The sequence below is a fragment of the Squalius cephalus genome, assembly GCF_949319135.1.
Source record: "Squalius cephalus genome assembly, chromosome: 14".
Lineage (NCBI taxonomy): Eukaryota > Metazoa > Chordata > Actinopteri > Cypriniformes > Leuciscidae > Squalius > Squalius cephalus.
The window spans coordinates 25751513-25764639 of record NC_137135.1 but is presented as its reverse complement, the minus strand read 5'-3'; the positions used below and the strand labels follow the sequence as shown (position 1 = coordinate 25764639).

The following is a 13127-nucleotide window of genomic DNA, read 5'->3' as shown; positions in this document are numbered from 1 at the left end:
AAGCTCATAACTATAACCAACTGAACACTGGATAACTTTCCTTAAGTAAATGCAACGTTAAGTGACATAAGCTGACAAGCTGTTTTATCGACATCTTTCCGCGGTTGAAACACTGATTGCATGAGACATGGTACATTTCGGTGTATCTTTCAAAATACTTTTTGATGTTCACATGTTTTTTTCATGCTATAACGTATTAAAGTGAGTCATTTAAGAGTGTCAAGATGCCGTTTATTGTTTTATTTTGTGATAAAAATGGACAGAATTTGAAAGCTGAGACTATGCTTCTGATCAGAAGTAACAAAGCTCTTTGCAATTATTGGACGAGATGTGCGCTAAAAAATGCACTCTTATACACACTCAGAATGTCAGCGGAAGTAGTCATCCAGGTACTTTTTGTCTTTTATTTTATGAGTTCTGAGAATTTGGACATACTTCTTTTGTCACATATTGTTACTATACTACTATATAGTTCGATACCGATTATTGGCAGATATCGTTGCAAAATGATGACCAATATTGTCAATTCACTATGAAGGTTTTTGGAAGAAGTAAAATCCAGATTATTGTGGATATTGATTGGTTTAAACTGAAAACCAATAAATGCTTTGCAAGTAAGTTAAATAGCTCACTTTTACTAAATAAATTGGATTAATCAGATTCATTTTTGTGCCATGTATTGCACTCCTTTGTAGTTTTTCTTGTTGATAAGTTCCTGATTGTTCCCATGTGTGGCTTGTTTGCCAATCACCCATTGTGTATAAATACCCCAGAGTTTCTCACATCTGTTGTTGTCCTTAGTGGATGTATTATCTGAGTTATTTTCAGTTCTGTTTTGTCCCTCGTTTGGATTTACTATGGGTTTTGCCTGCATGTGTTCCTGTTGCTTGGATGTTATTGGTTATTGAATGTCACTTGTTATTTTGTAAATAAACTGCTATACTACACATGGATCCTCCTCTTCCACATTTCTGAAACACTCCACCTTACAATTATATGCTATTATTTCAGAAGCTTTCAAACACTGTATTTTGTTTTTACTGATAATTTCTTATTTTTGAATAAGGTATATTTATAGTTATGGGTAAGTATGGTCTGTTGCAGTTAACTAGTCATTTAGAAAATGATTGTCATTCATTATTGTAATTCAGTAAAAGTAGATTCAAATTAACTAAGATGGCATGACAAAGTATTGACTGCGTTTAAGTTAAATTTTCATTTAAAGGTGTTGAAATTAGCACTGGAAGTGTCAAGGATGTACCAGCATTGAATACCTTTTTTTATTGAATTTTTATTATGCTATCTCAAATTGAAGCTAATCACCACTGACCTTCAAAATATGTAGGTTTGATTATTAAACCATTAAATATTTTACTCTGTAGTCAATGTTATGGTTAACGTATGCTATTATGTCAAGGATCTCTGATGTATTTGATAATACAGAGGTATTTTTGGACTTTCCACTGAAGGGGGAAAAAAGTAGAAATCCAGCAAACCATTGTCCCGCTGCCTGTCTGCACACAGAGCAATCACACTAATGTATTTCATTGTGTAGAGCCTGCTGTACTAATGGCTGTGGACTGCAACATTTCAACATTGCTGCCACTGGCTGTTGCGATGGGCAGATAGATAGATGAGGCTTGTGTCTGGATTTATGTGTGTATGTGAGCGCTGTGTTTGGCTGATCGTGTCTGTGTAGGACAGTCGATTCGTTGTGTTTGTGTAGCTGAGCTATGCTCTGACTGAACTGCTAGGCAAAGAGCCAGTCCAGGCCCAGCCAGAGAGCCACTCTCCTGGGTTAATCGTCATGGATATGCTCCCATTCCATTAGGCCACTTACGATGTGCCATAACCAGCGGGCGACTGGCATCAGCCATAGTAACTGAGAACAAGCCAAAACCTCAGCATGGGCACTGCCCCAAAACACACAAACACAAACATGACACAAACATGTTTAATGTGCCAGCAGATCTCCTTTCATATTAATACATATCAGACTAAATTTAAATATCGATATACACATTGTATTGTGTTGCATTTGAGTTGCCTTATTGCCTTTTTGTCCCTTATCAGAATGAATCCATATAAATTCCACCTATAAATATACTACTATTGCCATTATAGTAAAACTGTGTTAACTTGGTATTTGCCAACATTGCCACCAAAAATCAGAAAGCCTCTCACACATTTTGAATCAAGTATTAGGGATGTGCAATAGTTTCGTAACTGTCTATAGTCATAATTTTGCCAGAACAACTATTCGGTCTTAAGTTCACCCAAAAATGAATTTAGTCATGTACTCACCCTCATGTGGTTCCAAATCTTTGACTTTCTTTCTTCTATGAAACATAAAAGAAGATATTTTGAACAATGTTAGTAACCAAACTGTTTTTTTACTTTAATTCCATTTGTGTGGGCAAAAAAACACAAAAAAAACTCACATGATGATAGAATGATTCAGAGTCCACTAGATAGATCAATTACTGTAACAATTTTACTTTACAGTAACACTAACTTTATGTTATGTTATTTTGGCAAATGTACGGTCAACATTTTTTTATTTCTCTTAATCCATCTCGATTTGGTTATTGTCTAAATCTCTGTTCAGTTTTGGAGAACTAAACCGTTTTCTGAGCTATACCTTTTTTTTTTTTAGGGAGAATAGCATGGCAGCCATCTTGAACTGGCATGACTGCTGATTCAGGGGACTTTTGCCGTGGTTGTGTCAGAATGACAGCTTCTCATCCGCTGTGGTTCTGCTGTAGCACACACACAAACACACAGACATTTACACACACTCTTAGCTCACTGTTCTCAGCCGTCAGGAATGATGACCGTTTCATTTGAGTGGGTTCACGGTGTCAATTCACTTCATTCAGGGGATATACAAGGTGTGAAAGAGACAATCAATGCCAGTCTGCTTTCACACACTCAAACAAACAGCAACAACATCAGGTAACACTTTATTTTACAGTGTCTTTGTTACATGTAGTTACTATAGTAATAACTATAAATTATGCATAATTACATGCAACTAACCCTAAACCAAACCAAACCAAACCCTAATCCAAACCCTAAGTACATGTAGTTACTTAATATCACGCAGTACTTAAATGTATAATTACAGTGTAACAAAGACACCTTAAAATAAAGTGTAACCCAACATCATTTAAAAATCAACTAAATGAGACACAAGCATATATGCACAAAGCGAACATGTAAAACACATAGACCTAATGATTGCTCCTGTCTGACTCTCTCTGAATTGTGGCTGATGGGTAAATAATGTTTGTAAAGTCATGTTGCTGTAACCATCGGTGAGGATAATAGCAGTAGTTTGAGGTTGAATGAGTGTCAAAAGCATTCACCCTCATGTCACAGACCGCTCTGTCACACAGTGTACCCACTCAAACACACATTGCACCCAGTCAAACACACACTGCATGGACAAATTGCAGATGGCAAAGTTTTCTACACAGAAAGTAGACTGTGTGTATGAGAGCCAGAGCAGGGTAAATGTGTTGAGGGGGTAATGGGAAAAGCTACTGGACCGTTTCACTAGGCCTGTCTTGTCATGGTGGGTTTTTGCAGACACAGTCCAACGACTCCTGACTTCTCACTGTATATATATATAGAAGTAAAAAATCATTTTCATCGAGACATCAGTAGCTATATTAATATCAGTGATACTGGCCTTCATTCATCAAAATATGCCATTAAACAATTATTTAAAATATACTGTCTTTATGTTGTTTATACATTACAGTGGTTATGTACATTATGTTGTTTCTACAATTATTACAGTAATTAAAAAACATTAATGGTGAACATTTTTGACTTTATAAAATGATTATCACAAGTCTTGGCAATCGGCCCCTATTAAACAATAAAGAAAGTAAGACATTTTTCTTATACATAGTTTAGTAGCCTACTATATTCTTTTTGGCAGAATTTATCATTATAATCAACTTAATTATTTCCTGGATTTTGTATCACCATAGTCCTCCAAGATGCTTGAAGAAACCTTCCGGCAAAGCTACCTGAAAAACTATGTGAAAGTGTACCTGGACAAATGCCGTTTTAAACACAAAGGGTCGTTACACCATATATTGATTTGAAATAGTTAATAGAAGTTAAATCATAAATAAATTCAATTTATGATTTTATTTTGGAAAGCATTCTCACTTTACAGCATTTTAACACAAGTGCCAGTACTTTTCACAGTACTGTTGCTTTGCAGGAAGGTTTCTTCAAGCATCTTGGAGACGTTCCCGCAGTTCTTCTGGATTTAGTTTGTCTCAGTTTTTTCTGTTTCTTCATGTAATCACAGACGGACTCGATGATGGTGAGATCAGATCATCCTGGTTGTTGTCAGATTCCTTGTGCATACAGAAATCTCACTGGATTATTAAAATTAATGGCAAAAAGAATGTTCGGAAATGTAAACTGATATTTCCTACTGACACACTACAGCAAAAGTAGATATAAATATAAATAACTGACTTAAAACCATTTTTTGGGGATTTGGGATTTTGAGATTAACATGCCTAAGACTTTTGCACAGTACTGTATATATATATATATATATATATATATATATATAGGTGCAGGGCTCTACACTTACTTTTTGAACAAGGAGCACAGACAAATATTTGGGGGCACAGTCATTTTTGTTGTATAAGTTTATCATTATAGTTTTATTATTAGAATTATTCAACAATTAAATTTACAATGCTCATTGTAAGGTTAAGAACATCAGACCAAAACTTTCAAACAAAAGATTTTCATTTAATTCTATTGGGGGGGTGTAGGGACGTCACCACTTTTGAATAAGAAACAATCAAGACTATAAAACTCGTCAAAACTCCGCAAATCACAACAAGCATATCAGTGAGAAGAACACTCGTTCAAATAGCGCACACACTCAAACCTGACTGCACATCACATTTTTGACTTTATTGATTAGCTTTATTCGTAATGCAATGGACCGGTCAACGGGACATAAATTAATCCTTAAAGGATGGGAATTTATGGGACATTTGCACAAAAAGAATACATAACTTATCGTAGCCTATTTTATGTCGTTCCGGAGTCGCATATCTGTCAAAAAATGCGCCACAAAACATATATAGCCTAAGTCGCACTGGACTAAGTCGCATTTTTTTAGAAATTTATTTCACAAAAAAAAAAAAAAATTGTTACAGACAGTTCTCCGTTACGGACGTGAGCGCTCTAAAGCGACACTAAACGAATGTTTTAAAACTTTCACAGAGACCTCAAACTGAAAGCACAAAGCCTGTCTTTAAATTTAATTTCGTTTTGTATTAATTGTACCTTAATTTTAATCGATGTTTCATCAACCAATTGTCTGGATTTAATAAATAAGTAAATAGGCCTATAGGCTATTCGAAAATAGATAATCAGGACACGGAGGCGCTGGCGAACCTGGAGCTCGTCTCATAAATGAACCGAAACTCAGCGTAGGGCTATAAGGTAGCCTATTGCCTCACAGACCTGAGACATATAGATAGCTTGAAATGTCTACTTTTAAGCAGAACAATTCAAAACGAAAGAAAACAGACTGCGCTGCTTATGTAATTCGTATGAAATGTGCATTTCTCTCTGGCGCTGCGAAGATCGCGAGTCGTCAGCTTCATCTGTCTAGCCGACACTGACATAAAAAATAACTGTTTTATTAGTAAATAATTAAAATGTCTCCTGCTATATTTTACATATTTGCCTGTTCCTTACAAAACACTGACAGTGGGGTTTTTGACTGTTTTTTTTTTTTTTTTTGAGCAGCTGCGGACAAATTCTTTCGACACACACACAATATTACGTAACACTCTGCGCTTATGTTTTAAAAACAATTTAACATATAAATAACAATTTTTAAATAGCCCACTTAAAGTGGTTATTACAAATAAATGACTAAAAGATGAAAATTAATACATTTTAAGTCTAGGCCTACTTGTTTATATCAGAGGATGTTTTAAGAGCGAATGAATTCGCGCTGTTTTGAAATAGTTTGTGTGTGGGTACTGTAGTTTTTTTTTATGAGGCTACCTAACTACTGAAGATTTAGGCCTAAATAACTGATCTCCCGGTAATATAGTGTCCTACTCTCCCCCTCCTCATGATGATGTATTTGCAGCTGTTTCTATAGAAAAATGCTGTGTCACTCGCACGAGTGCGCCCAAATATTTTTTCACGTTCGCACGCCGAAATATTTACTCGCTTGTGCGAGTGAAATGGGCGCACTGTAGAGCCCTGAGGTGTGTGTGTATATTGCCCACATTCAAGTGTTGATAAAAAAAGCTATAATAAAACAGGTTTTTATTTTTGTTGTTGTTTGTTTAAAAGCAGAGGCTCTTTTCTTTCTTTCGATATATTGCATGTTCAGATTTTCATACAACAAAATATTCTGGGGGCCATGAAAATTTTGTCCAAATTGTGAACACTGACGGTGGCTGGCAACTTTTTTTAAAAACGCTGGCGGGGAAAGAGTTAAGCAATATCACACAAGCAAGAGTGCTGTATGTAGGCCTATTTATATTCAGAACAACAGCACAACCGCAAATGTGATACTGCTTTTGTATGACTCTATAAAAAGTTAAAATTGAGAAGCAGTATTGACATTTGTTTTGTGTATTTTTGCTTTGCCAATGAAAATAATTCCAAAAAACAGTTAAGATGTGGTCACATTAGCAAAAAAAAAAAAAAAACAAACAAAAAAAATTTCAAATATCTATTGTCAATAGTGTAGAAATGTATGATGCACAGCTGAGCTCACACAGGACCAAACAGGTTTCTGTTGGTCAATGCGGTGCATCCACAAGACCAACTTGACCTTGTTGTGAAATCTGAATGGGGAAATCTGTTGACCACATGTGAAATTCGCAATGAAATGACTGGATTTTGGCCACAAAAAAGTAAATGAACCTCAGTAAATGTGACCACACCTTAATGTTTTTCTAAATGCATAACAGGTGTACTGTTTAGTTCCTGAATGAATCAGAATGAACAATTTTTGAATGAATTGGTTGAATGAATGATTCAGTGACACATGAAGATGAATGCATATTTTGTAACCACCAATGTGCCTATATTTTTAGCTCTATGCTGCACTTAAACACACACTTAAAGAGAGACACACACACACACACACACACACACACACACAATTAAATTATATAAAACAATTATAAGAAAATGTATTTACTCACCTGTATAACATTCCAACCTATGCGTTTCATTGGGAAAGGTTGAGATCCGAACAAGTGGTCCCCACTTTTATTATATGGAAGAAAAAATAAATAAGTAATGAAATGACCACAGATTTTTTTCTCTCCAGTGTATTGTTTAGACAAGTGTGCAAAAAGGTAATAGAAAAAAACAACTTTCAACTTATAAATACCAGCCTAAGTGTAAACAAGAACAGCTTGTCACCTGTAAATGGCAGTTTTGATGTTGAGGTGGAGACATTGTGCATCTTTGATCGATTTTAAATGTCATTACCAATGTTAAAACCAAACCTACACATTTGCTGTGGACCAGCATGAAAACAGCCTTATGAGCGAGAACCAGCCAAGAAATGGAGCAATTCTGCCTCATTAGGCTATTTATTTTCTCACCCGAGGAACAAAAATGAAGAAAAGATGCAATTAGTCCAGCAAAATGACTGTTTGGTATGTTTTCTGCATATGCAGGTTCTGTAACACGACGCATGCTTAACCCTCTGGGGTCTGGGGTGTTTTTGGGGTCCTTGAGATGTTCTGACATGCCCTGACATTTGTGCTTTTTTCAGTTGCTTATAAACATATTAATGGCAAAAAAAAATTACACACTATTTAGCACAAACAGGGCTACCATAATATGTGAGCAACAAGAATGTACATGTCTGCATTTTTGAGAGAATAATGTTTATGCGTGGTTATTGAAAAAACTAAAAACTAAAGTTTCTGAAATAAGGCCACAAAACACATACTAAATATGTGGCAATAAGACTTTTGACTAATGGATGTCATCGCCTAGTGTTTTTTCTTCAAAATGATATGAAAATCATCCTGCCTAATCATCCACAAAAAAACGATACATTGATTTTAGTTTTGTGAAACACTTTTAGTTTGGAAAGCCAATATGCGGATGGGGCGTAAACGCTCCAACAGCATCATGCATATGTAGTAGTTCACACCTGGTGAGACTACGTCCCTGCATACTTAATGAGCCATTCATTCAGGTGACGTGTCACCTATAGCTAACTTAAATATACAAGCTTCATAAAAATGATCATTCTAGGAGAAAATTTCAGATGGCATTTAGAGGCTTTTGCATCTGAACTCTTCATATATACACACACACACATATATATATGCATGCACATACATACTTTATAATCTTTTCAAAACTAGTCAACGTCTTTCAAAACTAAAGTATACATTTTATCATACGTATTTCAAAGTAAAGGATTCATTAGTTAGTTGTTATTTTTGACAAAACACATACAGTATATATTCCTCATCTCAGTATAGCAATAGAGTTTGCTAAAAGCTGTTCATTCAATACAGCAGTATTTGAAAATCGATCATATTTTGTAAAATTACATTTATATTTGCATTTATGTCAAAACCTAGACACTTTTAAACATCAAAAGGACATTTATTAATATGTATTCGTGTCAAAATGACAAATAAACAGATTTTCCTATTCAATTTTGCATGGAAACGCTTCCAAGACGCTTGCGTGTCGCGTGAAAAATAGGCATCGGTTCTATTTCTAGAATGCACGCGTTTTCCACGCGGCTCGTGCCGCGCCTGAGACGCGCGTCTCACACAGGCAGTATGCAAACTCTAAACTGTTAACATGGATGGGAGCCGAAATAAAAACGGACACGCCACGCAGCTGAGACGCTTACGCCACGCATCCAGTGTTTCACCGGCCTTATCCAGCGGATGTGGGCGTTTCACAGGTTTGTATGGATCGCCTCACATTTGCGTTTGAATAGCGCGCGGTCTCCGTAGGCGGAGTCACATTAAAACTTAATTAGCTGAGATGAGAACGACTGACATCTCTCTCTTTACATACATATTATATAAACTGTGAATATTTGTTTTTTATAAAAATTACTTCATTTGAAAGAAGATAATTCAAGCTTCATGCCTGTGTGACTGTATGCCTGTTTGACTGAGTATTCGCTGAGTTACAGTTCATTTTCGGACGCGTTTCAGAATTGACTTCACTGACGGAGAGTAGGCAGAACTCGCATCATGTTTATTTTTCTTTATTTGGCGAAAAGCACAACACTTTGTTTTTATTATGAGCATACACAAAAAAAATACACACTAAACAGGATCGATTGATGTATAACACAAGCATATAAGATAAAAATTAATTTTTTTTTTTTTTTTTTTTTTTGCACTCATACGGAAAAAAACGAGCCTATCGCGCCGGCGCGATAGCCGACCTCAGGGGGTTAATGTGTGTGTTGATGTAGCATTTGGTCTATTAGGACATTTTTGAGAAGCCTAGTGTATAAGATAGTGCTAATTACATCATTAATCACAGGACAGAGGTTATATACTAACAACCTGTTATGTGTATGTGTGGGTTTATACTTGTCACACGTTTGTGCTGATTTTACATTGGCTATTTATATATTTGTTCTTTTGTATGTTTTTTTTCCCCCCTTAATTATTATACATGCTAATAACCTTCAAGTTTGAATAATAATAGGACAGAACTATTTATTTTTTTCTTTTCTTTCTTTCTTTTTTTTTTTTTTTGTGAAGAAAATGTGGGTGTTTGTTTGCCTATACCATGATGGTCATGATTTCCTTTGTTCTCTAGGATTTTCTTGTCCCTATATGTGGCTTGAACCTTCCAGAGATTTAGATGATATTCCATTACAGTCAACGTAAATTTCCATTTGCAGCTGATTTTATTTCTGTAATTTGCCCTATCTGAGTGACATATAACAAGACATATAAGGGAACAAATATGTACACTTGGAGTTATGACATTTTTTGTTTTTGACAGTTAGTCTGTTTTAATATATTTCAAAATGTAATTTATTCCAGTAGCCTAATGGCAACGCAAAATTTTCAGTATTATTACTCCAGTCTTCAGTATCACATGCTGATTTGGTGTTTAAGAACCATCTTTTTATTATTATTATACATTTTGAAAACAGTTATGCTGCTTAATCTTTTCATGGAAACAGTCTAATGGCTCTGCACAGTTGATTAAGTAAATGATTACATCATTTTCATTTTGGGTGAACCATAGTTTTATGTTTAGGATGTAAGAAGAATAATAGTGATGCTTACAAACCGAAAACTGAATTTCACGAATTGTAATCTGCACTCGATAACATGCTCCTCAAAAAGTCACCACAAACACAGCGGCGTCTATTCGTCGCACATTTCATATCACGCCGATAAAACGAACCTCAAAAATGACAATAAGCGCATCCGGCCCTCTTTTCCAAACTCTGTGAGACACGTTCGAGACACATTTCATTTATTGTGAAACACATCAAACGGTGCCATAGAAAAATAATCAAGCAGAGACAAAATTAGCAGTAAAGGCAGTAATAGACAATAGGAACAAACAAAACTGGTGACAGCGACAAAAAATCAGTATAAATAGCTGTTGAGCAGAAAGACACAAGGAGGAGATGGATCCGGTAATGAGATGTTCACATCTACACGTGTCTTTGATATCTGGCGATCTGTCACGTCTCCACAAAGCTGACAGTGCTTTGCGAGCTCGCTGTCCACTCGAATCGTCTCGCTTTCTTTACCTCTCTCTCTGCCTCACTCTTGCCTGTCGCTCCGCTCCCTTTACGTTTGTTTGTTGACGAGTAATGATAGCCCTCGCTATCATCCTGACGAGACCGACTCCAGCTATCGATGGATGCCGCATGTGTGTCTGTGTGTGTATGTGAGAGAGAGCGGGATGTGTGACTGTGTGTTGGAGAACTTCTGATGGTAATTCCACCTGATGTCCTGGCCCCCCCTCTGGCAGCATCCCAACCTCATTATGCCAATCATTAAGTTTAATGACTTATAAACCAAGCGTCAGAACTTTACGAATACACGTTGGGAGAAACATACAGTGGTATCTTTTGGCTCTGCTCCTCATTGAGCTACATGTGATTAGCAGATATTTATTTTGAATGGATTGCTGAAGTTAATCCTTGATAAAAAGTAAGAAACGGGGGCAGGTGGTTTGTTAAATCACGGAATAACATGTTGGAACTTCCTCTAAGCATCGCAAGAGTCGCTGTTAGCTAGATGACTCATAATTTTGACATATGCGTATTCGATCCCGAGGCCGCCAGCTACTAGTGCAGCCTGAAACCAACGTGCTGAGCATCAAACTTAGCGGAAAAACAGGAGCTATGGCCTTTTTTCGCTACTCTAGCTGTGCCAAATGATTCATCAAAATGGATAAACACACTACAAGCGCTCTCAGGAAGACAACATTATGCAGGGTTTATTCATTTCTAAACACACAGACCCGCGAGCGCTGAGAGGGGAAGAAATTGACTTACATGGGGTGTCCTCACATACATTTGCATGTCACATACTCTGTGCACTGCATTTTTTTTTTTTTTTCCTGTTGTTGTAAACATCCGCAGGAAAGGAATAACCTACTTGCTGTGGACCTTTTCATTACATGGTGTTTAAATAACAGTTAATAATTTTAATGTATAGTGTAATAATGTTTTTATAGTCCAAACATTGGCCATTGTGAGGGATTTTAGCTGAACCAGCATCTGACTAAAAATAAAATGAGTCCGTAGCTTCCTTAAGTCCACGGCCTTATCTCGGCGGCTGCTTACGCGAAGCTAGACTAGAGCATGACGGTGATAAATGGCCTGTATCACTAACTGGAAAATATTACAGAAATGCCCTGGTAGACTTGCAAGTGTTCCTACTACACTGATGCTGATATGTTGTCTGTGGTGACCGAAAACAGCTTTTGTTTGTGTAAGGAGATAGCAATTTGACCATGGCATTCCTGAAAAGTCATAGGCCTAAGTCATTATTTAAAGACACACACTGCTGTGACGTGACCAGTTTTCTGTCATGTAGGGCTAAATTCACTGGACACTGGACAGTAGGCTATAGCCTATGTATATGTGTGTGTATAAATACACGGCATCAGTGTGTGTCTTTAAATAATGACTTAGGCCTATATATATATAAATCAGAGGTATTGTTAGACCCGCATTGTCTGGACAGGATCATAATTACCCATCATTTTAATTTTCACATTTTAATGATAGGCTAATAAGCCATTTAATATACTCTATTTTTGTTCACATTTTCATTTTTTATTCACAAACGTACAGGACAAGCATATAGCTAGATTATGCATTTATTTATTTATGAAGAGAGAGTTGAACATAGACTACGCGTCACTTTTCAGGTTTCATCATGAATGTGTGTCCATTCACTTTGCTAATTTTGATATGAAAGAAAGACTCAGCTTTCAAATTCTGTCTATTTTATCACAAAATGCTAACGTTTTGGCGCTCTTTAATGTGGCGCTAGAGATCACCGTTTCAGTTCAAGACAAGCGAAGCGGAGCGCGAGTGAACGAGTAACTCCTTCCTCTTTATTACGTTACAAAACGAAATAAACATGAATGAACATCAAAAATATGTTAATACAGTCCAACTTACCGAAATCGTTATCATGTCTCTCATGGAATTGCTCAATCAGTGTTTCAACTGAAAGACGTCAATAAAACAGCTTGTAAACAATATAACTCAGAAAAGCCATTCGTTGACCATTAACTTGATAGTCAAAAAGAGCGCACTCGCCACCAAGTGGACAGGGGTGAGAATTACAGTTACAAGATGCAATACATCACACTCAGTGTAATTTGTCAAAATGACGGACTGCTTTAAGAATTTTCCATCACCGCTAAAGAAAAATTAGGACATTTTTTGGTTAACTCGACCTCTGATATATATTTCTGCCATGACAAGTCACAAGACTCAGTGTGTTGACTTGGTTATAGATATGACAATGTCAAAGGGATAGTTCACCCAAAAATGAAAGTTAGCCCAAGATTTACTCACCCTGAAGCCATCCTAGGTGAGGTGTATATGACAT

General features: G+C 36.4%; 1 protein-coding gene and 1 long non-coding RNA gene across 2 annotated transcripts in view; both read right to left on the bottom strand.

Moving 5' to 3' along the window:
• LOC307171257 (uncharacterized protein) overlaps positions 1-2319 on the bottom strand; it is a 70164-nt gene extending 67845 nt beyond the window's left edge. The window contains exon 1 of the mRNA XM_079892765.1: positions 2305-2319. Within this exon, the coding sequence (XP_079748891.1) occupies positions 2305-2310 (6 nt within the window). The 5' untranslated portion in view covers positions 2311-2319. The remainder of the gene's footprint in view (positions 1-2304) is intronic.
• Positions 2320-2649: 330 nt separating this feature from the next.
• On the bottom strand, positions 2650-12769 carry LOC307171725. Its single transcript, XR_013823588.1, has 3 exons — positions 12692-12769; positions 7227-7290; positions 2650-2759 (listed from the first exon to the last, which is right to left on the bottom strand). It is a non-coding gene; the product is annotated as an uncharacterized lncRNA (long non-coding RNA).
• Between the last annotated feature and the right edge of the window lie 358 nt (positions 12770-13127).